Source organism: Penicillium alfredii, assembly GCF_028826965.1.
Source record: "Penicillium alfredii strain IBT 34128 chromosome Unknown utg000004l_segment0_segment0, whole genome shotgun sequence".
Lineage (NCBI taxonomy): Eukaryota > Fungi > Ascomycota > Eurotiomycetes > Eurotiales > Aspergillaceae > Penicillium > Penicillium alfredii.
The window spans coordinates 1783584-1809143 of record NW_026622701.1 but is presented as its reverse complement, the minus strand read 5'-3'; the positions used below and the strand labels follow the sequence as shown (position 1 = coordinate 1809143).

The 25560-nt window shown below is 53.6% G+C and overlaps 8 protein-coding genes across 8 annotated transcripts; 5 read left to right on the top strand and 3 right to left on the bottom strand.

Annotated features, from left to right (window-relative positions):
• Nucleotides 1–974: 974 nt before the first annotated feature.
• NUU61_002336 (putative sucrose transporter) lies at nt 975–3086 on the top strand (the record flags this gene model as incomplete). The annotated part of the gene is made up of 4 exons (XM_056652918.1): nt 975–1096; nt 1207–1246; nt 1333–1654; nt 1723–3086. The coding sequence occupies 4 exons, from the start codon at nt 975–977 to the stop codon at nt 3084–3086; spliced, it is 1848 nt and encodes a 615-aa protein (XP_056513985.1).
• Nucleotides 3087–4081: 995 nt separating this feature from the next.
• Nucleotides 4082–6354, top strand: NUU61_002335 (bifunctional K:H/Na:H antiporter NHX1; the record flags this gene model as incomplete). Its single annotated transcript, XM_056652917.1, has 5 exons — nt 4082–4163; nt 4224–4253; nt 4357–4506; nt 4584–5243; nt 5324–6354. The coding sequence occupies 5 exons, from the start codon at nt 4082–4084 to the stop codon at nt 6352–6354; spliced, it is 1953 nt and encodes a 650-aa protein (XP_056513984.1).
• Nucleotides 6355–7468: 1114 nt separating this feature from the next.
• Nucleotides 7469–8656, bottom strand: NUU61_002334 (zinc-dependent alcohol dehydrogenase; the record flags this gene model as incomplete). Its single annotated transcript, XM_056652916.1, has 3 exons — nt 7469–7515; nt 7590–7944; nt 8000–8656. The coding sequence occupies 3 exons, from the start codon at nt 8654–8656 to the stop codon at nt 7469–7471; spliced, it is 1059 nt and encodes a 352-aa protein (XP_056513983.1).
• A 2143-nt stretch (nt 8657–10799) lies between these two features.
• Nucleotides 10800–15994, top strand: ino80 (chromatin-remodeling ATPase INO80; the record flags this gene model as incomplete). The annotated part of the gene is made up of 3 exons (XM_056652915.1): nt 10800–11330; nt 11391–11873; nt 11927–15994. The coding sequence occupies 3 exons, from the start codon at nt 10800–10802 to the stop codon at nt 15992–15994; spliced, it is 5082 nt and encodes a 1693-aa protein (XP_056513982.1).
• Nucleotides 15995–17607: 1613 nt separating this feature from the next.
• Nucleotides 17608–19610, top strand: hemA (5-aminolevulinic acid synthase HemA; the record flags this gene model as incomplete). Its single annotated transcript, XM_056652914.1, has 2 exons — nt 17608–17947; nt 18013–19610. 2 exons carry the CDS (start codon nt 17608–17610, stop codon nt 19608–19610), a joined length of 1938 nt encoding a protein of 645 aa, XP_056513981.1.
• Nucleotides 19611–20984: 1374 nt separating this feature from the next.
• Nucleotides 20985–21629, top strand: NUU61_002331 (uncharacterized protein; the record flags this gene model as incomplete). The annotated part of the gene is made up of 3 exons (XM_056652913.1): nt 20985–21211; nt 21318–21445; nt 21520–21629. The coding sequence occupies 3 exons, from the start codon at nt 20985–20987 to the stop codon at nt 21627–21629; spliced, it is 465 nt and encodes a 154-aa protein (XP_056513980.1).
• A 644-nt stretch (nt 21630–22273) lies between these two features.
• Nucleotides 22274–23312, bottom strand: NUU61_002330 (GTP-binding nuclear protein gsp1/Ran; the record flags this gene model as incomplete). Its single annotated transcript, XM_056652912.1, has 4 exons — nt 22274–22414; nt 22531–22748; nt 22857–23066; nt 23261–23312. The coding sequence occupies 4 exons, from the start codon at nt 23310–23312 to the stop codon at nt 22274–22276; spliced, it is 621 nt and encodes a 206-aa protein (XP_056513979.1).
• A 388-nt stretch (nt 23313–23700) lies between these two features.
• On the bottom strand, nt 23701–25326 carry NUU61_002329 (DNA-directed RNA polymerase I subunit RPA49; the record flags this gene model as incomplete). Its single annotated transcript, XM_056652911.1, has 3 exons — nt 23701–24732; nt 24789–25114; nt 25179–25326. The coding sequence occupies 3 exons, from the start codon at nt 25324–25326 to the stop codon at nt 23701–23703; spliced, it is 1506 nt and encodes a 501-aa protein (XP_056513978.1).
• Between the last annotated feature and the right edge of the window lie 234 nt (nt 25327–25560).

Sequence of the window (25560 nt, the reverse complement as noted above, 5' to 3'; positions counted from 1 at the left end):
CGGTCTTACGCGATTTGTCTGTTGCTCCGATGGGAATATTCTGCGGCCTCGCGTTCATCCCACCTAGCATGCTTTCTCCTTTGTCTTTGTTTTCTGTTGATGTTATTGGATTCGTTTCTGTGCTTTTGTTATGCGAACACCTCGCCCTGCTGTGACGTCGTACTCGATACGCGTTACGGCATCGGCGAACTTAGAATGCCTGGCGGGTACGGGCACATAAGTGGCAACCATTTGCCGGTTGGAAAGAGAATCGTGCGCTTGTTATGGATCAGGAGAGCCAGGGGAGGGTATGAGGGGGGTTGGAAGGAAGAGGTGCCTGGGAACTTTTCATCGGGCATTGTCCAGGAGAAGCGACGGGAATGGAAGAGCCGTTGGCATGGCTCGGGTTTTGACTAGGAACAATATAGATAGACATTTCTTACTCATGTGAATTGAATAAAAAATCCCTTGAAAAGTGCCCCTCCGCTCTCCCAGTTCTGTTTTGTTCTATACTCAGAATTTCAAGGCGTCCAAGTCACGTGTTAGCTGCTGACGTCGATCAGCTGCCCTGCATCGACGTGGTGTGAACCATTCCCTTGGGAAATCATCGTGGAGCTGTCCAGCAATTCAAACATCGCTGCGGTAATATCGGTGGGATTCCGACATACTCAGTTTCTGGTCTATGTCGTTGCGTGCGATGCGGAGGTGTTTAGCCCCATCTGGATGACCACCACCCCACGCCCGATGACCCGATGATCAATCAGTCAACGACCTCGACCTCCTATATTCAGACCTCATCGATCTTTACTCCCAAGAACTCTACCCTGAACAGAGATTCATCTTGAGAGTCTGCTAAGAGTTCTCATGACATGATTCCTTGAGTGTCCCTGAACCTCAAACCCCCTGGCTATCACCGCGATCTATCTGCAATCTACTTCTCTCCAAATACCATAGTCAATACAGCTACACAAGCTGCCGACGAGAGATCCCCGCTTATGGCTGCAAGCTATGCAGGCGATGACCACGAGGAGGACCCGCTTGCGGGCGCCGTGCCGCATGTTGATGAGTCGTCTAAGAGCGGGTGGTACTTGTTCTTGTTGACCTTGTCTATTGGAGGGTGAGTTCTATTCCTTGCGCATGATTTTTTTTTCCCTATGTCTCTTTCTCTGGATATGTCTGGACGTACTGTTTCTTGGTATCGGAGTACTAACTCGGGACTCGGCATAGACTTCAGATTGTTTGGTCCGTGGAATTGTCCAATGGATCAGTAAGTTGCGATCCCACCCAAAAGCCCATGTTTCTCATACCTTTATCACTATCTTTCCGAGAACAATATTAACCTACCATCTTCAGCCTTTCCTCCTCTCCCTCGGCATGAGCAAGTCGCTCCTTGCCTTTGTATGGATAGCCGGCCCTCTGACGGGTACGCTGGTGCAGCCATATATCGGGATCCGCAGCGACAACTGCCGCATCTCATGGGGCAAACGGAAGCCGTTCATGCTGGTGGGCAGCGCGGCGACAATCGTGTCGTTGCTGGCTCTCGCATGGGTCAAGGAGCTTGTTGGCGGGTTTCTCTCTATCTTTGGGGTCAGTCCGCAATCCGATGCAACCAAGACCTTCGTTATTATTGTTGCGACTATTCTTATGTATTCTCTTGATTTTTCTATCAATACTGGTTTGTGCCCCCCTGTCTCTCCCTTCTTCGCTGGTCTTGTCTGGTTTTTGTTTCTTACGATCGCACAGTGCAAGCCGGAATTAGGGCCTTCATCGTCGACAACTGCCCTGCTCATCAGCAGGAGCTGGCCAATGCCTGGGCAAGTCGACTGCTGGGCGTTGGCAATATCTTGGGGTATATTTTTGGCTATATGGATTTGCCCAAGGCCTTGCCGTTCTTGGGAAATACGCAGTTCAAAGTGCTCTGCGCCCTTGCTTCCATCTCCCTCGGTGCCACGTTGTTTGTCAGCTGTTATTACATCCAGGAACGGGATCCCCGGCTGGAGAGCCCGCCGGCCTCGGCCGACCTGGGCTTGATTTCTTTCTTCCGACAGGTCTTCAAATCCGTGCGCAATCTCCCGCCTCAGATTGCCCGTGTCTGTGAGGTGCAGGTGGCCGCGTGGGTGGGTTGGTTCCCGTTCCTGTTCTATTCGACAACCTACATCGGGCAGCTGTACGTCAATCCGATTTTCGCGGAACATCCGAATCTCCCCAGCGATAAGATCGATAAGGCTTGGGAGGATGCTACGCGCATTGGGACCTTTGCACTCCTTATCTACGCAATCATTTCGTTCGCTGCCAACCTCACCCTTCCCATTTTGGTGGTTCCAACCTACAAACCAGTTGCGGGCACTGCCCGGAACCACGAGCCCCCAGACGGACCTACAGCCGAGGAAGAGGAGCCCGTGCTTCCCCGCAGATTGTCATTCTCCAGTATGCCGACAGGCACTGCATCGGAGCCGCTGCTCGACTCCACTCCAGTCAAAGATTACTCGGTGGAAGGAAAGCCAACGTGGCTGTCGCGTCTGCAGATCCCGGGCTTAACTCTTCGCCGCACATGGCTTCTGTCCCATGTCCTTTTCGCTGTGTGCATGTTAAGCACGCTATTCATTTACTCTCACCAAGCGGGGTCCGTGGCCGTCGGGCTGGTCGGTATCTCGTGGGCGGTGACAATGTGGGCGCCTTTCGCTCTGATTTCAGCCGAGGTGTCTCGAATGGACGTCGACCGGCGGTTACGTCGTCGGGAAGCGGCAATGGCCACCTCCGACGATACTGGTGTGAATGCCCCGGCATCACCCCAAGATTCCGTGGAGAATGATGACAATGACCATGATCATCAGCTACACGACAGCGATCTCGAGACAGGGCGACCCAAGGACGGCGACGCAGACGAGAGCCTGGTCCAGGCAGGCATTATCCTAGGCTTACACAACGTGGCCATCTCTTTCCCCCAGATCCTATCCAGTCTCATCTGCAGCGCAATCTTTAAGGCCGCCCAGAAGCCGCGCGGAGTGCCGTGGGATGACAGCGTAGGATGGGTGCTCCGGTTCGGCGGGTGTGCGGCACTCGTGGCTGCATGGTTGACCAAGAGGCTAGCAGAAGGATCCCGGTAATTATCAAGTACTTCAGCATGGGTGTCGGTCCCCTAACTGGATCCTTACTTATCTCTCGGTCATACAGACATGCTTGACGATGTTGGTATGGAGAATGTGGGTCCATTTGCTCAGGTCGGCTGTGGGTAGCTTTGGCGGGTGTCGTGTGACATGAAAACAATGACATTTACTGTACTTGCATTTTGTATCCCTCCCAGAAAGACCATTGGAGCTTTTGCGTGTCTGGTTTCTCTTCGGCCCCGTGGCTTTCGCCATTGTTCCTTGGGGCTAACCTGCCCACGTGTCACAATTTTCAATATAAGAATACAAAACAATGAGAAATGAGAAGGCATGCATTCCAAGTGAGCCTTAATTAAATACTTAAACCCCCAGCATATTAAACGCCACCAAGTCAGGCAAAGGTCAAGGACAAGTAGGGAAATAGTAATTGAGCGGGAGTATATAGCTAGGGAACAAGGCTGCGATTAACTATATCGATCCCCAACTGCGACCATTCCAGCCACCTGGTTCAAGTGAAACAAGTGAATTATATTGTTATGTTTTCTTTTTTTTTATATATATAAAAAAAAAATACTTTCACGGAGCTTTTCAAGCTGTTAAATTTCTCCAGATGCTTAGAAGAGAGGGTGGACCCTGTCGAATCCTTGCGAGGTGAGTCCACTAAAGGTGATGTCTGGTGGTATGTAAAGTAATGTATATACAACACACGTCATGTACATTACACCGCTTTTGTCTGGTCCTCCCCGCTAAACTCGGGCGTCGTAATATGTACGGTTCCTTACATGACCACACCCGGTCACACTCCGGGCAACCTGTCCCTCCGATGCAACTCCAAACCACCTTAACCGACCCGAGACCGTCCCCTCGATATCCACCTTATTGCCTTATCTGGGTGATTATGTGCACCTGGTTCTAGCAACACATCTCGCTGTGCGCGTGAACTCTCCGCTCTCATCTGCCCTGACCCTTGGTGCTTGTGAAAGGTTTCCGTCGCGATGGCCGGCCAAGTGATGGGCGATGCCTTTCACGCCCTGCTTCGTACGTCGCTCCCTACCCTACCGGCATCGCGCATGTCAGGTCTATTTTACTGTCGCACCTTGACTTAAATGACGAGCTAACCGCATGGCTTGATTGCAGGGCGAGCGACCGAAGACACCGACCCTGATGGTACGCGTGCACACCCTCTAACATCCCCCTCCCCCTTCGGCTTCTTGTGAAATTGTCGGTATACTATATTAAACGAAGGCCTGACCATGAATACGCTTTACAGATGCTCCCGAGGCGGGTTCCAAGGAGATTACAAGCTCCTGGGCGCTGTTTATCATGATCATGCTGTTGATGTTCGCCCTGTTCACAAGCTATATCCTCCAGCAGAGGAAGATCCAGGCGGTCCACGAGACGGTTCTGTCAATTTTTGCGGGTATGTGCAGTGTTTTTTTCTGCGGCAACATGGGAGGGCAAACACTTCGAGATCGAGTTGTGCTAACGGTCGGCTAGGGATGTTCGTCGGGCTGATCATTCGCTTGACCCCGAAATCCCACATCCAGGACAGCGTCGCCTTCGACTACCAGTTCTTCTTCAACCTTCTCCTCCCACCGATTATTTTAGCCTCGGGCTATGAGCTCCACCAATCGAATTTCTTCCGCCATATCGGCACCATCCTCACCTTTGCCTTTGCCGGCACCTTCATCTCCGCTATCGTGCTGGGGCTTGTCCTGTTTATCTGGACGCGCGTTCCGCTGGACGGGCTGAATATTAGCTTCGTTGAGGCCATCTCCGTCGGCGCTACGCTTTCTGCCACGGATCCGGTCACGATCCTGGCCATTTTCAACCTCTACAAGGTCGAGCCCAAGCTCTACACGGTGATCTTTGGCGAATCGATCCTGAACGATGCTGTCGCCATTGTGCTGTTCGAGACGGCTCAGAAATATGCTGAGAGCGAGGCCGGGTCTCTGAGCTTCTTGAACCTTTTTGAGGCTATCGGGCTCTTCCTGCTCGTTTTCTTTGGTAGCATGTTGGTCGGTGTTGTCACTGGTATCGCAACCGCGCTGGGTCTCAAGTATACCCTTGTGCGGCGCGTGCCCAAGATTGAAAGTTGCTTGATCATTCTTACCGCCTACGCCAGCTACTTTTTCTCCAACGGCGTGTACTTGTCCGGTGAGTTTTGGCGTAAAATTTCGGCTTGACTAGAGGGCCAAGTCTTCGGGATACACAACTAACAACTGACTCGTGTTTAGGCATTGTGTCGCTCCTTTTCTGCGGCATCACACTAAAGCACTACGCTTACTACAACATGTCCCGCCGCACGCAGTTGACCACCAAGTATCTCTTCCAAGTCATGGCGCAGCTCTCCGAGAACTTTATCTTCATCTACCTGGGACTTGACTTGTTTGTCGAGGCCAATCTCCAGTTCAACCCGCTGTTTATTCTAGTGGCGGTTTTCGGTATTTGTCTCGCGCGCTACCTTGCAGTCTTCCCGTTGTCCAAGGCCATCAACTGGTTCATCCGATACAAAGCGCGTCGTCGTGGCATGGAAGTGGCTGATGAGTTGCCGTTCTCATACCAGGCAATGCTCTTCTGGGCTGGATTACGTGGTGCCGTCGGTGTAGCGCTGGCCGCGGGCCTGACGGGTGTCAACGCGCCGGTACTACGGGCCACGGTCCTGGTTGTTGTCGTGTTGACCGTGATTATCTTTGGAGGAACCACTGCTCGCATGCTGGAGATCATGGGCATTCGGACCGGCGTGGTCGAAGAGGTCGACTCTGACGACGAGTTTGACATTGAAGTCACCAACGGAGGCACCTACTACAAGCGCTCGGGTGGATCTCTGGGTTATATCCCGCGTCGTGTCGACTCGACCATCCCGCTGGATGGCGTCAGCAATGCGACTCGCGCCGGGCCCGGACAGCGCAATGACAGCTACTCAAGTGGGAATAGCCGCCGCCCGAGTCCGCCGCCGAGCCACACCCGGATGTACTCCGCCGCCTACAGCCCCAAGGACACACAGTCGCGTCGTGATCGCTCATCTACAGCGCTGCTCAACCCTGGGGGAGCTAGCACCCGAAGCATGGGCAGTGCGGCCAGTGATGATGAGTTTGGCCTGCCGCCTGCCAGCAAAGCCCGCACCAGCCAACCCATCCACCCTGACGACTTCGACTTTGACCTTGAAGCCCTCTCCGATGATGACCTCCCGCCGGCCGCTGGCGGTGCCTCCCGTCTGCGGCGCTCTCCTTCCCATCCCTCCTCTCATGCCGCCTCCCCCACATGACATCGACCAGCGTCTCACCGTCTCGTCGGGAACCGGGTCTCAGCGCCCGGGATGCCATCCGGGATCTCTTCTCTGGCGGCGCGTCGGGAGACCATGGAGCTTGGTTCCGTCAGCTTGACGAAGACTATATCAAGCCTACGCTGCTTCTCGATCAGTCAAATCACAAAGGTCCCGGGGCAGTTTGATTTTAAGGCCTTGTCTTCCTTGCGTGCATGTTAGTTCCTTGTTTGGATGTGTATATTTAGCCTGGTTTGGGTCTGCATTGTCCGCCGCATTGCCATTGTTTTTGTGTTTTTGGCAAATGCTGCTTGGCTTTTTCCTCTTTTTCCCCTTGTCTCTCGGCATGGTCCTGTGTTACCTGCTTGTATCATCCCACGGTGCCGGGCCCTGGTGGCTTTTCGTCTCCGTTGTGTTGGGTTGATATGGATAGCTGGGGGTTTTTTTTTGCATGCTGTATTATCACGTCGATCCTGCGCGTGCAGGCGTAGAAAGTAGATGGATCTGGGTTGGTCCACAGCTAGAATACATGTCTTGCTGTTCGAGTGTTGAGTGTACCAATTCTCTTGCCTTTACAATTCGAATATAACTCACATTCTATCTGAACTATCCTTCCCCTCTTGTATGATTCCTTGTACTACATTGAACAAGCCCAGCTTTTGGTCTTCCTCTTTTCAGCTTCCCTCCTTTTAATATACCTTTCCCCCTTTTCCTAATATCTCGCAAGCCTTAATATGCCAGATCCACCGACGCCGAACCCCCCCCCCCCCAAGTCCTCGATCATGGTGCCCCCGCAAAGGCTGGTGATATGGAGCTGCTTGGGACCATCTCTTTGAATCAAGTCCCAAGACAGATGAGGCTTTTCCGCTGACAAGTTCATCGCCACGCTTGGATACAAACAGGAACTGCGCCGCCACTAATCAAGTCCTCTAGACTATGAATTGACAATGGAAAGGATCGTGATACATCGCGGGTTCATTGAGCTTCTCATAAATTACCTCCATTCGAGGTGTGGTACTTCACTATCGATATCTCAAGTCTGTTCCTGCTCCCCAGAAGACACGGTCTCTTCTATAAACATGCGTAACCCCACGGAGAGAAACACATCGGATCCCATTTACTCAGGAATCTCAAGAACGTAACGACCGGCAATCTTGTTCTCCTCTGCATCACATGAATTAGCAACGGATTACCATAACACCAAGGGAATAAGGGCTCTCGCAAAGGCCAACACATACCCATCAACTCAAACACCTTCGGCAAGTCCTTCAGCGGAACAGTCTTGAACGGCGCGTTGATCAAGCCGCGCGCAAAGAAGTCGATGGCCTCGACGCCGTCCTGGCGATTTCCGACATAGCTGCCCTTGATGTCGATCATCTTGATGACGGTCTCGAACACGGGAGCCTTGAGGAACGCGTGGGCGGGGATGCCGATGGCCACGATGGTGCCCCGGGGCCGCACGTACTCGATGGCCTGTTCAAAGGGCTTCTCGGAGACGGCGAGGAGAATCACGGCGTGGGCGCCCAGGCCCTGGGGGGTGGCGGCTTTGACGTCGGCGACGAGGTCCTTGGACGTGCTGAAGTCGATGTAGGTCTGGATGGGGTTAGAACCAGGGTAATGTAAAAGTAGTGGAGAAGGAAGTAGATACCTCAGCACCAAGCTTCTCGCACATAACACGCTTCTCCTCGCCGCCATCGATGGCAATCACATGCAGTCCCATAGCGCGCGCATACTGCTGCGCCAGCGAACCCAATCCACCACCAGCGCCAACAATCGCAACCGTGTGACCCGGCCGAGCACCCGACTCCTTGAGGCCCTTGTAGACCGTAATACCCGCACAGAGGATCGGCGCAACCGCATCGAGCGGGATCTCCTTGTCCAGCTTAGCAACATGGGCCGCCTTGCCGATGGCATACTGTTGGAACGTGCCATCAACGGTGTAACCCGAGAGTTGGGCAGCAGCGCACAGGGGCTCGTCGGTGGTCTGGCAGAACTCGCACACCAGGCAGGACCCGTTCAGCCACTTGATGCCGGCGTGGTCGCCGATCTCGATGTTGGTCACCAGCTCGCCCTTGGCCACCACGATACCGGCGCCTTCGTGGCCGCCCACGAACGGCATCTTGGTTGGCAGTGGCCAGTCGCCCTTCATGGCGTGCAGGTCCGTGTGGCACACGCCCGTGTACTTGATCTTCACGAGCACCTCGTCCGGGCCCGGGGTCGGCACGGGGATTTGCTTGTACCCCGGGGGTCCGCCTTGCTTTTCGACGACCTGGGCCCATTGCTTCTCCGGGATCGTGGGTGCCATCTTGATTTGATGGTTAAGATGTTGTTGAGTGTAAAGGGTGTGTGGTGGATGGAGAAAGTATGAATGTGGGGGAGACAGGAGGAAGAGTGTATGAGTAAAGTAAAAGAAAGTAAGAGTATGTGGACGGGCGTTGAAGATGAGTCTTCGTGTTTGCCTATCCCAGCATCCAACTGGATCTATGCTGCCTCTGATTCTGGCGTCGTACACGCATTCCGGGGAGATTCAGGTTTTTATTCGAGCTCGACGATGGCAGCCCGATGGCCTGACCATGGAATTAAAGATTTTATATGACCGCATCTTCCTTGATGAGATCCGGACTTCCCCGGGTTGTCTGATCCATGGATGATGGCTTCACCGTATGCGTCTGCCTTCATAGAACCCGCCCTTCTGTTCTTCGCCCTGCTTTTTGAAGGAGAGAAAGGAGCCCGATATCTATGAATCATATTCCACTGGTTCACTAACACTCCTGCGGTGGGCAAAACACGACCTTGGACTCTGTCTAGCTCATCTGCATAGTGCAGCTAGCAACAGACCAGGAGTCTACCGGGGAAATGAGGGAGTAAGCAGCCACAAATGTGGGTTTCAAAAAGAAAGCCAGTAGCTAAAAGAAGGAGAATACAACACGGGGAGCACAATGGCCGAGAATAGTTAGAATGCACCGAGTGTTGAGAGCCTGGGGATATGCAATGGTGATGTATGGAGTGGAGGACGTCATCGGCAAAACCCGCGATCATGCCATGTCTGCAGTTCAGCAAGAGCGAAAATTCCACAGTAGCTTTTTTATGGTATATTATGTGAGAGGGCTATAATTAATCATAACCCAGTTCAGACAATGACTACCTGGGGAGAATCGCAATCTAGCCCTGGAGGGATCTACATATCTGGGAAATAAATATATACCATATCGGAGACCGAGTACAGGATTTGACTGTGTCTTCGACTATATGTCGATCGTTTTAATTGGAAGACTTTGCTTTGTCAGATACTTGAGATGTTTTATTATGTGTGTGCTACTCGACTGAGCTGTGGGCAGGTTTCAACGGGCTGGATTTGGCCCGGATATGTTGACTTCATTATTTATATTTACATCCTAAAAATGGACGCTATTCAATGATTCGAGTTTAGCACCAGCATCAAAGTGGTTGAACACACGACTGACCTCTGTAAAACGTGAAACTCATTACTCATTGCTTTTTTTTTCCCACTGACCCAGTCGATCCAGATGATTCAGAGGCTTCGGGTGTGTACCCGATCGGCCTCGCGATGGAGACAATCGGAGAACGCGGCACGAGAACCCTTGGATAGTCTTGGCTGGAAAACTGGAGTTATTCAGCATGTCTAGCACAAGCAGTGAGTTCTTGACCAACATTGATGGTCGATTTGACTATTGGATTCGATTTTACCGAGGGCTGGTGTGGATGGCTATTGTCTATGGATCACAACGGACCCAAGGGCCACACAGCCCGAGGCGTCTGTCATCAGCATTGGAACAAATACAAAGAGATGACAGACACGAATCCTCTCAAGATGAATAATTCAAGTCGAGCAATAAACATCAAATAAAAAAACACAACACACTCTCTCCCCCAAGATCACAATCACATAGTCGTGTTGGATGGCAAGAGGGCGCGATACCCCGGACGAGAATAAGAGACTCACCAGGCAAAGGAACTGCCGTAAATCCTAATCGCCTCCCCTTTCCTCATCTTCTCTCTTCCCACCCCATTTCTATCTCGACAATCCCCTATCCCTCACCCCCCATCCCCCATCCCTCATCTCTCATCTCTCATCTCTCATCGGATCGCCTTGCATCTTCGCCTGGCCCGCGCATTCTCTTCTTTGGGGGCTCGACGGCAATCTTCTCCCCTGCATCTTCCCACCACAAACGGATCCATCCACTCTGGGTATTTCTCTCTCGCTGTTCCGTCTCCTCTCTTCTTTCATCTTCCATCACCGCAATTCCATCCCCAACCTATCGTTGACGTCGCGTTCACGCTAGATCTCCACCCCCCTTGACACCGGTCCATGGAAATCATCCACGGTGTCTGACCTGTTCCCTCTCTGTCAATTCACCCCAGCCCATCTTGCCCCCGATTGTACAAAGTCTCACCGAGCTTGGCCAGCCCCTGGGGACGCGGCCATCATGACGGGCGCTCCGCCGTACAACGCCCAGTCCCCGACGCAGCAGCATCGGTTCGCTGCTTACAGCTCGCCGACCAAGAGCCACCCTTATTACCCAAACAATGAGCAGCAGCAGCAGCAATACCCGCAACACCCGCCCCAGACTCCCCCGGCCTTCGGCCCTTCGTCCGTCGCGCGCAGTCCTCGCTTCGCGCACGCGTCTTCGCCGTTGCCCGCCACACTGCCTCCACCCTTGAATGGCGCCGCGTCATCTCATCCGTCTCACCCGGAGTCTTCGTCGCAATACCAGGGCCACTCTGCCAGTGGCACTCCCGGGCTCCCGCTTCCGCGGCCCTTTTCGAGTTCCGTGCTTCCCGGCAACGGTGCCTCGCCCTACGGACCGTCAACACCTCATGGCCATCCCACTCACACCGATGGCCATTCACAATCGCCAACGAGGGTTTCTGAATCGCCGTATCGGATGAGAGGAAATGATGCCTCATACGCGACTTCAGTGATGCGGGAGCCGAGGCCGGCATCGCCCCAGGAATCGGTAGGGAATCCAGCCTATCTCTTCGCGCCTAAAAGAGGTGTCCTAACATTTGGCATGTAGAAGCCCGCGCGGGCTGCCGACCCCATGTCCTTCGCGAGTATTTTGTCTGGACCGACAGAAGACCAGCCATCCCGAAAACCGTCCCCTCCCCCTCTAGCTCCAGCCGCCGCTCCCGCGTCGCACCCTCCCGTTTATGATCACCGTCACTATGAGCCTGGTCCAGCCCCCGGATCATTCGCTCCCAAGTTGGAAAAGAGACCAGGTGGAGAAAAACAGATGGACCTTTCGAGGGGATCCTTTGCCACCAACGGCTTTGTGAAACCCGAGTCCGACCCGGCAGCTGTGCTGCCTCGTGCACCGCTTCGGAAACCCTTTCCACCGGGTGTCGATGCGGAGCAGGTGAACCGGGCAGTCAACGAGATTGACCAGGCTGACAAGAGCGACATGGAAGGTCCCGGCTTTGACGCGGATCTGCAGCGGTATCGGTCGAAGGGACAAAAACGGTCTTCTGATAGCAGCCGCGCAGAGCAAGCGCGTCGAAAGGTATGGATTTTTCTCGTGTCTGATTTTTTTGGGCCGGTTACTGACAGAACTAGCGTCGCCGCAATACCTTCCTGGTCGACCTGGGCAGGTCTTTCGAGAGACAGGCTATTCTAGGATCCGAACGATTCCGTGCACTCAATGAAGGTTCCGTCATCGCCGAGGTGCAGCAGAAGGAGGTCCAAGATGAAAAAGAGCGGAAGAAAGACATGCAGCGCAAACGCCGCCGTGAGAATACAGTGCGCCTGGAGATGCAGAAGAAACTAGAGGCCGAACGCAAGGCGGACGGCGCTCAAGACTCGGCGGAAAAGGCTAAGTTCCTGCGCGAGGCCGAACGGGCCCAGAAAAAGATCCGATCTACGAAGCGTGCCCTGGAAGGCGGAAATGCTCAGGATGAGCTCGGCGAGGTTACACCCTTGGCACCAAATCTCGAAGGTGGCACGACCAGCTCGTTCCATGTTGGTCGGTCGTCCCCCTCGAGACGTCGGTCCGGGCGTGGCGGCCCCGTCACTCGCCCCAAGAAGTCCAAGGAGCAGAAGCAGGCCGAGAAAGATGCTGCCGAGGCCGCCTACTATGCCGGGTTGGATGATGACTCTCTGTATTTTACTCCGCGGGACTCGAAGCGGGATGCCCGCCGCTCCAAGGAGGGCACGCCGATCTCGCAGTTGCATTATGACAGCAAGGGCTACAACCAGATCTACGAGCAAATTTGGCGAGACATCGCTCGCAAGGATATCCCCAAGGTCTACCGCATCAAGACGATTTCTCTTTCGACTCGCCAAGAAAACCTTCGCAAGACGGCCCAGCTAGCCAGCAAGCAGTCCCGCAAGTGGCAGGAACGGACCAACAAGAGCACCAAGGACACCCAGGCCCGAGCGAAGCGGACGATGCGCGAAATGATGTCCTTCTGGAAGCGCAACGAGCGAGAGGAGCGTGACCTGCGTCGCCTGGCAGAAAAGCAAGAGCTCGAGTCGGCCAAGAAGGCCGAGGCGGAACGCGAGGCCAACCGCCAGAAGCGCAAGTTGAACTTCCTCATCTCCCAGACCGAGTTGTACTCGCACTTCATTGGCCGGAAGATCAAGACGGCCGAGGCAGAAGTATCCGGGGATGGGACTGTTGCTGGCACCGAAGAGACTGTCCAGCCAGGCAAGGGGCAGGCACACACCGTCAATATTCCCGACAGCGTGGCCAACCCGAGCGCCAAAGTTACCAACTTCGAAGATTTGGACTTTGATGCCGATGACGAGACGGCGTTGCAACAGGCGGCCATGGCCAACGCGCAGAATGCCGTGCAGGAGGCCCAGGACCGTGCCCGCGCATTCAACCAGGATCAAGGCGGAGATCAGATGGCCGCCTTCGATGAGGGCGAGTTGAATTTCCAGAACCCGACCAGTCTGGGTGATATCGAAATCTCGCAGCCTACAATGTTGACCGCCCAGTTGAAGGAATACCAGCTCAAAGGTCTCAACTGGCTCGTTAACTTGTATGAGCAGGGCATTAATGGTATCCTGGCAGACGAGATGGGTCTGGGTAAGACCATCCAGTCCATCTCCGTCATGGCGTACCTGGCCGAGTTCCACAACATCTGGGGACCTTTCCTGGTCATTGCGCCCGCATCGACACTGCACAACTGGCAACAGGAAATCGCCAAGTTTGTCCCAAACATCAAGGTACTGCCCTACTGGGGTAATGCCAAGGACCGCAAAATTCTTCGCAAGTTCTGGGACCGCAAACACATCACCTACAACCGCGATTCGGAGTTTCATGTTCTCGTGACTTCTTACCAGCTGGTCGTTCTCGATGCGCAGTACTTCCAGAAGGTGAAATGGCAATACATGATTCTGGACGAGGCTCAAGCCATCAAGTCATCGCAGAGTTCCCGGTGGAAGCATTTGCTGGGCTTCTCCTGCCGCAATCGTTTGCTATTGACCGGTACCCCCATTCAAAACAACATGCAGGAATTGTGGGCCCTGCTACACTTTATCATGCCATCCTTGTTCGATTCTCATGATGAGTTCAGCGAGTGGTTCTCCAAGGACATTGAGTCTCATGCCCAGAGTAATACCAAGCTCAATGAAGACCAGCTTAAGCGTCTTCACATGATCTTGAAACCTTTCATGCTTCGCCGTGTCAAGAAGCACGTCCAACAGGAGCTCGGCGACAAGGTGGAGAAAGACATCTTCTGCGACCTGACGTACCGTCAGCGAGCGATGTACGCCAATCTGCGGAACCGCGTGAGTATCATCGACCTCATCGAGAAGGCTGCCGTGGGCGATGATACCGATAGTACGACCCTGATGAACCTTGTCATGCAATTCCGCAAGGTCTGCAACCATCCCGATCTGTTCGAGCGTGCAGAGACCAAATCTCCGCTCTCGGCCGCATACTTCGCCGAGACCGCATCGTTCGTCCGCGAGGGCCATTTTGTCGATGTCCGCTATTCTACTAAGAATTTGATCGAATACGAACTACCACGTCTTCTCTGCAGCTCTGCCGGACGTGTCGATGTTGCCGGTCCTAATAACGAGCGCGCTGGTTTCCGGGGCAAATACCTCTCGCACCTAATGAACATCTGGGCACCAGAAAACATCCAGCAGAGCGCCCGGGAGAATGGTGCATTTTCCTTCTTGCGGTTCATTGATACGTCTGCTGGAGAAGCCAGTGAATTGTCTCGTCTTGGTGTCTTCGAACGTGCGGATCGCCAGCGCGCTCAGCCAAACCGACTGTCCCACCTGAACCTGGTCTACGAAGGCGAGGACAGCGCGCCCCTGGCGAATGCGGTGCTTCCTCAATCGATGCTGAATATCGTCGATCGCAACGATCGTCGGGCTGCCCGAGACATTGCCGTCGAAGGCCGGATGCGTGATCTGATGAGTGTCTCTCGTACTGCGTTTGAAAACGAAGGCCTCCCCCTCATCGAGCCGTGTGCCGCCCCCGCAGCCTCAGCGCCTCCGATCATACTATCCAGCGCCAATCAATCGGCATGGCGGGATGTCCAAAGCACATTGTTCAACCCCCATGTCCGACAGGCACTTTTCAACATACCAAACAAGCAAGTCGACCAAGAGGTCCTCGTGAACAAGGTCGACCCAAAGGCCTACTCGCAGCCGCCTATGCTCCCATCGCCACTCTCGCTGAAGGGACGCTATACTCATATCGAAGTGCCGTCTATGCGGCGCTTCGTGACCGATTCGGGCAAACTGGCCAAACTAGACGAGTTGCTACGGGGGCTCAAGGCTGGCGGGCATCGTGTCCTGCTGTACTTCCAAATGACACGCATGATCGACCTGATGGAAGAGTACCTGACCTACCGGAACTACAAGTACTGCCGACTCGACGGAAGCACCAAGTTGGAGGACCGTCGCGACACCGTCGCCGACTTCCAGCAGCATCCCGAGATCTTTGTGTTCTTACTGTCTACCCGTGCTGGTGGATTGGGTATCAACCTGACGGCGGCCGACACGGTCATCTTCTACGATTCGGACTGGAACCCCACCATCGACTCGCAAGCCATGGATCGTGCGCATCGTTTGGGTCAAACCCGGCAGGTTACGGTATATCGTCTCATCACTCGCGGTACCATCGAGGAACGAATTCGCAAGCGTGCCTTACAGAAGGAAGAGGTGCAGCGTGTCGTCATCACGGGTGGTGCGGCTGGCGGTGTCGACTTCAACACCCGCACCCGCGAGAACCGCACCAAGGACATCGCTATGTGGCTTGCAGACGACCAAGAGGTCGAGTTGCTCGAGCAGAAAGAAAAGGAGGCTCTCGAGCGTGGCGAAATGAAAGAAGCCGCCAAAGGCGGAAAGAAGGCTGCCCAGAAGCGGAAGCGCGATCTCACGTTGGATGATATGTATCATGAAGGTAAGCCTGATGTGTCTACTATCTTTGATCTTCAGGGAGCGGTTACTGATTTCTGTGTCTCTACAGGCGAGGGTAACTTTGACGACGCAAGCGCCAAGCCTTCGGGGGCAGCAACTCCCATGTCCGAGAATGTTGAACCGCCGTCGTCGACGCCCGCCAAACGCGGTCGGGGGCGTGGTCCTGGCAAAGGCACCTCCAAGCGTGCCAAGACGACCAAAGAGCGTCTGCGCTTGATTGACGGCGACGGCGGACTCAGCTAAAATGTACGACTTCGACTTCTGTAATCCAAGATGGCGTTGTGTGAGACTTTTTGATGCTCTTAATTGGTTTCATTGTTTACGGTTGTTTTTTTCTTTCTGTTCTCTTTCTCACTGGCAGGCATGTGCGCTGCTATGTATTACCATACAAAGTTGATTATCAGACACATACGTGGTTTGAAAATGGTCTGTGATGGATGTTGGAGGTGCAAGTCGACGAGGGGAGAAAGTGCTTGTTAAAGATCAGGGGGGGGGGGCAAAAGATGTTCGATGATAGAAACAGACCCATTTCGTTTTCGCGGGTTGACCTGGTGTGATACGGTCTCGGGGTGTTTTGTGTTTAGTTATTTGTGTTCTGGCTGTTTTCTCGTGAGCAGGTATTATGGACTCTTGCAATGAATTTTGATTCTATATTTGATTTTTTTTTTAACGCCTGTGCGGTCTAACCGAGGCAAATCCCATGACAAGGTCTGGGGGTGTATGGCTTGGCCATTCCAAAGTTCAGATCTTCAAGAGACGATGCAACAGAAATGCAAACCAAAAAGAGGGGTAGAGACTCCACCCGGCGTCTCTTTTACTAAAAACGAGGCAAGAAGGCTTGGGAACCGCGTTGACGGTTACAGTCGAAAGTATATGCAGGTACTAGTTGATCCTGCGCTTCGCTACCGCTGGGAGACGAGAGAGAAGGGGGCCGTGGGGGCGGTTTGGCGGAGTGTCAAGTGATTTTGGCCGGCTCTGATATGCCAGTTATATGGGTCAGGTATGGACTAGTTATGGGCCATTGCGAGGTCTGTGGTTTAGAGTTGGGCAATATGCAGTCTGCAATGCGTGCCGTGCTGGGATTGCGTGGGCGTGCATCTATGTTGTATAACCAAGTATACCAAGTATACCAAGTGCTAGTATAGAAGAGGTACGTATAGAGTAGTTCCTGAAAATTGAAAATGCCGTGCAGCTCTCCAGCGAGTCATGGAAGCAGCATTGCAGATTCAGAGCTGGGGAATTCGTAATCGACGGCCCCCAATTTCCTAGAGCCAATTTCTTGTGTTGATCGGAAACCAATTGGCGGGTGAACGGTGAAGGAACGATCTCGTGTTTATCTAGCGAGAGCTAGTTCTGTCCCCACGGGACTGGGGAACCTACTCGGAGGCCTCCGGTCCTCTATTGTGAGTATGAATCTGTGGTGATTATTTCAGTGTGTTGTTAAAATAGGAGAGAGTTCTATAGAGACATGATGGTTATCTGAGCCGCGAGATCCGAGTCTGTGCGTGAATGGAACAGGGAAGATGCAGATAAAGAGGAATTGCGGGGTGGACCGAGTCAAGATGTCAAATCAATCTCAAAAATGGCACCACCCTAAAATCGTCGCATGAATCCTGCGATCTACACAGGGAAACACACTGGCCTGTCAAGAACAAAAGAATTGTCGGCAAGCCCTTCAGCCCCCATTAGGTAAGCCACGCCGAGCCAATCACATCGCGCGTGTTGTAAACAGGGGGCGAGAGGGGTGCTGAGTCACCGTCCCCCCGGGTCTTAATTTTATCGCGTCCTCCGACGCTTTTATATCAACTGCCCCTCCGCCAGACATCGTGCGGTTTTGCTTGAATTCTTCTCTCACCATGGAGGCCCTTCTGCAGCAGTCTCGTTCTATGTGCCCTTTTCTGAAGCGCACCTCTCCTGGTTCGCTCCGCACTCTCGCCACTGCTACTCGTCCCAGCACCAGCCCGGGCGGTGGTACCATGTCCAATCTCCAGGTTCTTGCCCGCCGCTGCCCTGTCATGAGCAAGGCGCTGGCTGTGCAGAGTGCCCGTCTCAGCGGCACCAAGCGCTTCACCTCGTGTGCCGCCGGTGTTGCTGGGGCTAAGCCCTTCCGCACTCCGTCTCCCCACCGGGCTTTGCACACTACCGGCGGCCACCCCGCCAGTGTTGCTCCTGGGGCCTACGAGAAGAATGAGCGAGGTAAGAGCCTTCTATCGAGATTTTTTTCTGGCCTGGTTATGGTTCAATTGCTGACGTATCTGCAGTCCACCCCAATCTCGCTACTCCCCTCCGACCGAGCCCTACCGCCACCAATGCCGCGGTCCGCGGTCCCCGCCCGGAAGCCCCGGCCGACGGCCGGTTCAACTACGATGCATTTTACAACGCCGAACTGGAGAAGAAACACAAGGACAAATCGTATCGGTACTTCAACAACATCAACCGGCTCGCCAAGGAGTTTCCTCGCGCCCACACTGCCGATGCCGAGGAACGGGTGACGGTGTGGTGCTCGAATGACTATCTCGGCATGGGCCGCAACCAGCACGTCCTGGCGTCGATGCACCAGACGCTGGACAACTACGGCGCCGGCGCCGGTGGCACCCGTAACATCTCGGGCCACAACCAGCACGCCGTCGCTTTGGAAGACACGCTGGCCAAGCTGCACGGGAAGGAGGCCGCGCTGGTGTTCAGCTCGTGCTACGTCGCCAATGATGCGACGCTAGCTACCCTGGGAAGCAAGATGCCGGACTGTGTGATCCTGTCGGACAGTCTCAATCATGCATCGATGATTCAGGGCATTCGCCACTCCGGTGCTAAGAAGATGGTGTTCAAGCATAATGACCTCGAAGACCTCGAAGCCAAGCTGGCGTCCCTGCCGCCCAATGCACCCAAGATCATTGCCTTTGAGTCCGTCTACAGTATGTGCGGGTCCATTGCGCCCATTGAGAAGATCTGTGATCTCGCAGACAAATACGGTGCCATCACCTTCCTGGATGAGGTCCATGCCGTCGGCATGTACGGCCCCCATGGAGCCGGCGTCGCCGAACATCTTGATTACGACGCCTATGCCTCGCAGGATACTGCTACACCTCAAAGCACTAAGGGCACGGTCCAGGACCGTGTCGATATCATTACTGGTACCCTGGGCAAAGCCTACGGCTGTGTCGGTGGCTACATTGCCGGCTCTGCGGCTATGGTTGACACTATCCGCTCGCTGGCTCCGGGCTTCATCTTCACCACGTCGCTGCCGCCTGCGACTATGGCCGGTGCCGACACCGCCATCCAGTACCAGTCGCAGCAACCGCGTGACCGGGTCCTGCAGCAACTGCACACGCGTGCTGTGAAGACGGCCCTGAAGGATCTGGACATCCCTGTCATCCCGAACCCCTCGCACATTGTTCCTCTGCTGGTGGGCGACGCCGAGCTGGCCAAGCGCGCCTCGGACAAGCTGCTCGAGGAGCATGGCATCTACGTGCAGGCCATCAACTACCCGACTGTGCCGCGGGGTGAGGAGCGTCTGCGCATCACCCCGACCCCTGGCCACGTCAAGCCGCTACGCGATCACCTCGTGCAGGCTGTGCAGGCCGTCTGGAACGACCTGGGCATCAAGCGCGCCAGCGACTGGCAGAGCGTTGGTGGCTTCGTCGGCGTGGGCGTCGAGGGCGCCGAGGCCGCGAACAGCCCCATCTGGGAAGACTCCCAGCTGGGCCTGCAGGCCGGCGAGTCCGTCGAGGGCGCCGTCCTGCGTGAGTTCAACGCCGCCGCCGCTCAGAACCCTGCTGTTCGTCCGCTGAAGACTGCCACGCCCCTTGGTGAGCGCGCTCACTCTGCTATTGGCTCCACCCCGGTCGGTGTGGCCGCCTAAGCACCTTTGCAAGTCCACCAATGCTTGTAGGAGTGTGTCATTATTTTCTTTCTGGGGTGCAGGGGGTAAATCATGACGTGCAATATTTCCCCCCGTCCATTCTTTTCCATATAATAGCATGAGCTACGGCCATGAATTGCCTATGTGCATTCATTGCAAATTCTTTTTTTTCTTCCCGGATTGCCCATATTCATTTGCATATCTTTGTCTTCCCTGTATCTTGCAAACTTGGCCATCTTCCAAGCTTGGTTCTTGAATTTCCATGCGTCGGATTGCATGCTTATAGCTCCTGGCTATGCATGTCATCTTGCATGGTTTCTGCCTTGCCTTGGTTCTTGTTCAATGTTCTCGTGCGCATGCGAGTATGTACTCTCCGATATGCTTGTATCTACCGGGATTGAAGTGGGAGTTCTTGGGCTGTGATGGAGACCATTTGAATGGATTTGGTTGATTTGGGATTTGTCTTGATTGTTGTAGACTGTAGACTGTGGACTGTGGACGTCCTTGTCTACTCTTATGTCCACTTTCTAGGGCACAGCTTGCGAGTATATGGCTGGAAGCAGGGTGAATTGGCTTTGAGTTCAAACTCGTAGATTCGTGTGCGAATCAAGAGGTCGAGTTCTTACTTACTGCGAAGCATCTACGAAGCGAAGAATGATATTAGCAGAGATTCAATATGAAAAAGAAATTAAATAAATTCGGGGGTAAATATAGGGGATGGGCATTGATATATCGGGTGAATACTAGCGTGTTGACTCGCATTTATATCGCACGAGGTACATGTAGCCAGCCATACGAAATAGGCAGGCAGTCAAGAAGAAGCGGTATGCGCAGCTTTCTACATAAATATAGAGCGTGGTCGTATACTGTCTGTTGCGTTTCATTGCGGGAGGTTAGGGTTAGTGATGCTAACTAACCCACCGACCAACCAACTCTTTTCCCTAGCCATTCTCTTAACTTCTTTATCTATGTTTTTTGGTGTATTTTCTTCTAAGTCTGAGCACCCGCCCCCAACTCGTTAAACATTCTGCGATCCGCTCTCCCGCCCCATATTGACTAAATGAATGAGGGGGCGGCCCTAGTGCGGCCCCAAGTCCTTGTCTACTGCAAAGACCACCCCACATTTCGTATGAAGGGGGCAATTTGAACACCCTAGGGGGTTTTTTTTAGTCAAATCATTTATCAGTACACCAACCGTCTCTCTCTCTCTCTCTCTTCTTGCTGATCTATTAATAGGGCAATAGGGCCTAAATCATGTGCTACAAAGCGTAGTGGGTATGAAAGAACCTGGCCCTGCTGCTTGCCTTTCTTATTTCTGTTTCTTGTTTCTATTTCTCTGATTCCACATTGAGATCCTACACGTCCAAATAAAACATGCAATTCTTCCAGCTTGTTCTTCTGTTTCCCGCCATCGCAGCTGCCCAAAAGTGCACATGGGCCTGGCACAACGCGCCCAATGACCCCAAAGCACAGGACAGTGCCGGTGATTTCAAACTGATTCGTCAATGTTTCGGTGGTGATGGTCAGCCTGATACCGTGGCTGAGCTTGGTATGAACTCGTGCCTTCTTAACCATAATGGCAGCCTGGAACCTGGAGACAAGTAAGGAATACCTCTCTATCTCTCCCCCCCCTCTTCTTTCCCTCTCCGGGCGGGGGTCTTCTGGTTTATAGGAAGCATGAAGCTAATGAAAATTCCCAAAATATAGTGGTGGAGCATTCCAGTCCTGTCAGCTGCCGTGCGGGATGGGAAGCGAGGACGATACAAGCGACGCCGACAAGGCCACCATCAAATGTAACTGTGGGCCGAAGGGAGATGAACTCTCCATTCCTGTTAGTAAGTGGAATCCCCATATGCCCCCTCGGAATCTCATTACTGGGAAGTTACGCTAATTTGTTTGACTCAAATAGCCAAAGCTGTCACCGTTTCTGGGGCTGAGTTCTCATGCTATACCCACACTGCCTCTACCAAAACTACGGAATTCCCTGCTCCCGCTGCTAGCACCAGCCTGGTAGCTTGATTCGATAGCTCTTATGATGGCCTATCTATCTGTAAGGGGATCGATCCAATAGTCGGGGTAAAAGCCCTGTCAATTGGAATTAGGAGAGTACAACGGTACCTACCGCGCAACACGATTGTTAAAGATTTCTTGTCGGATTTCGGAATTTCTGTACGGCATAGTATACCAGAGACCCAATTGGCATGATTGATTAATTGATGATTGAACTATTACATTGCAAGACATCGCTGTTGAGAGTCTCATAGCCTCGGGAGGCTATAGTACCTGGTATTGGCATTCTACGACTCAGCTATTTCGAGCTGGCCCGGAATACTAGATAAAACATAAGGGAATTGGGTAGACGCTTAAATCAGCCTGTTCTTAATGGAGAACGCCCCATACGCTCTTCGCATGCGAGACACTGAATCAATAGGCGAAAGCCAGGCACTGGTCAATTTTCTTTGAGCTTAAAACTTCAACATAAGCAAGAGACCTCCGTGTAGGAGAGAAAGAGAGCCTTGCCAGTCAGAGCTACTGATTAAGGAGTTCCCACTTCGCCAGACAAGGGCAGTTCAGTTGTCCGATATGGTCATAAATAATAATATCAAGAGACACAAGCTAAGATAATACAATTCATTAAATCCAAGCACTATCAAGTCCCGGCATCAAAGATCACACTCATCCTCATCTGGCAGAGGCATTGCCGCAACCGCCTCCATTTCCTTTCGATACTTCTGCAACGACTCTAGGTCACTCGTGTTCATTTCCCACATTCTCCCAATGCAGTCATGGGCGAAGACAAATTCCTAGATGAAAGGGATATGGTGAGCTAAGGCCTGACCAAGGAATAGTACCTAAAAAAAAAAAAAAAAAAAAAAAAAAACACCCATAAAATTAGAGGATATGCGATGATAATACATACCACAGTCGGCTCCGGAAGAAGCTGGCGCAAAATCCACAAGAACGGCGCCTCGAGATTCAGAGTTGTCTTCGCCGAGATATTGTAGTACTGGATGCCCTGCATCTGGCTGGGCCATTCCAGGGTTCCTGTATCTATTTCGCGGGATTTCTCGTCTTTGTCGGCTTTGTTGCCGCATACCACGATTGGAAGGGTGGGCGAGATGGTGGAGATTAATTCTTCTGTGATATGCAAAGATGGAGTTAGGTTTGCGAGGTTGGCCTCATAGATGGAAAGAAAGGGAAATAGTAAGAGGAGAGAGTAGAGAGGAGAGAGATAAAGAATCTTACGGTGCCAGGCAATGACACTGTCGAATGTCGTCTTGCATGTCAAATCAAACATGATGATCGCTGCATCGCTCTGCTGGAGAAACCCTGCCCGGGTTTCTGGTGTATCGAGGCTTCCTGGGATCTCCCAGATCTCGAGAAAGATCTGGCCGTGATTCTGACGATAGAAGGAGATTAGTACATAAAGAGTAGCAGTGAGCTCGAAGAAGAAAACTGCGTCAGACGCATAGAAAGGCGTGAACAATTAGGACCTACCGTGCTAAACGCCACTGGCGTGGCTTCAGACCCTTCGGAGGGCATATATTCTTCTCGAAATTCGCCAGTCAAGTTACGAATGAGATGGCAGGTCTATCAATCTCGCCTTTGTCAGAACAATCCAAGATCTCGACTAGGCATCCATACTTTACCGACGCCGGCGTCCCCAACTAGGGTCACCTTGAATGTCTGCACTTTGCTCATGGCTGCACCGTGGAAGAAATCTTGGCACGGGATATGTTAGAGGCGTTCCAATGTTGTTTTGAGTGGACTTCTTGAGGCAGGAAGAGCCTCATGATTGAATGCGGGGCATCTGGCCGCTAAGAGTCCCGAGGTCGCTAAACACCGGTTTACTAAGGATGGCTGATCAGACCGCAGTTCGTGATACCATGATCAATTTAACATTGGGTACTTTTGAAAATACCTTATTTTCATTCTTGCAGTCGCATGCATGCGATAGGGAATTGTTTTGGCTATGTAACACTGTCTCAATCATATAGAAACACGTCCAGACGGACCGAACAGACAAGGAAAACGCCATTCCATAAACAAAGACAAGTCATCTAGACATCTGACCCGCTACTTTTTTTACTTACTTCCGCCCTCCACGGCTGACCTTGGGGAACTCAACCGGGACACGCAGGCGCGCAACGCGACGAGCATTGGCCTCAGCCCGGCCACCCTTGATGTTCCACTTGGCAAACTCGGTCTCACGGGGCCGGTCAATGCGGCAGCCCAGCTCGCGGAAGTACTGGTAAATAGTATTGGAGTCGACGCGCAGGTCATCGCGCAGGTCTGAGGGGTCAGTGGCGAGTTCGTTGGGTGCGTTGCCGCCCAGCGAGCTGGAACCGCCGTCGCGGGCGGGTTGCGGGGGAATATGCAGGGTGAGCGCGCAGATGGTCGTGTGCAGGAGCGTCAAGTCGTGCTTGGTGAGGAAACCACCGTTGGGCGCAAAGCGGCGGCGCACGGCGTCGACCACAGACTCCGGGAGCAGATCCGAGGATGCGGTGGCGGCATTATCTGCTGGCTTGGCTGCGCCCTTGGGTGCCCCAGTGACGTTGCTGAGGATGCGGCGCAGGTCCTCGCGCGGCGGCAGCCGTTTGCTGCCGGGGCCGCCGCCTTTGGCGTCGCGGCCCATGTTCTTGAGCGAGCGCGCGAATTCCATGAGCAGCTGGATAAATCGCAACACTTGCAGATGCGTTGCGTTGTCCGAGCTGACCACTGCCGGAATGCGGTTAGACGCATAGCGCGAGTACGTGCTGACCCCGAGCCCGGCCTCCACCTGCTGTTTCCACTCGTCGACTCCATTCAACTGGCTGAGCGTCGAGTTGCCGTTCGGAACAAGCGTCTCGAGCGGGTACACATCCGATGGATGGGCCGCAGAAAGGTCGGCAGTGGGGAGAGGCTTGGCTGCTTGCACCTCGGCCTGCACATTGTTGGCCTTGGTCACACCTGTGGCCACATCCGCCGGCAGAGACGAGAGCAGGGCCGCGCCTGCCTCCGGGACAGCACCGGCCGGCGCATTGGACAGCTGAGCGTTCTCCGCCATTGACTGCACGGCCTTGCGCGATTGTTTCGTTCCGAAGGTGTTGGTCAGCGCAGTACGTTGCGCGCGCATGTTGTTCTGCTTGTTCATTAGCCATACCACAAGCATTATCTCCCTCGGGTCACAACACATACCATTTCTTCATCGAACTCCTCCTCGGCAGCTCTCTTGGTCCTCACTGCACCTCGCAATGTAGCTCTTCGCACCTCCACCAATTGCCATGTCTTGCGCTCGGGATCGACCACGGCGACGTAGTGCTTCAGCTGCGAGTCCGCATCGTCGCCCGTGCCCTCACGGCCGACAAAGTCCATCTTCGCATGGTCCGAGGACTGCAGCAAGACCTCTGATAAGACAATGCCCGGGTTCCGATTAGAGGTGGCCGATCGAGGGACATTTTCGCGGGTTTTGATGTATGGGTTCCAGCGAAGAGATGTGGAGCACTGGAGGCCCGGCGTGGAGGCTGTTTGGCAGTCAATGTGTCAGAAAGGAGTGTTTCTAAATTGCATCAAAGAAGTTCTTCATACCAATCACTGGGGCGAGTTCGCTTTTGTCCTCAACGACACTGGCTGCTAGCGGCGGCAGCGCGTGCAGCTGGAGAGCGGGCTTCTTGCTCGGCCGCTCATGGCGGTCAGAGGAGCGCTTGCGCTTCTTGTCTGATTTTTCTGACGGCATAGCGAGCGGAGACCGCAGAGACAGTGATCACAGCAGATCCTGGCTCGTCGAGAGGCGCTCACAAAGCCCGAGTTATCGCGGTGCAATAAATGTCTGGGCAGAAAAATTTCCTGGTGGAGACTAGAAGGCGGTGAGCGGACGCACAAACGAAAATGACGGCAGCTCCCACGGGAATATCAACGCATCTGCAGATGGTTCTATGGGCATGTCTACAAGGGCATATACAAGGTCCAC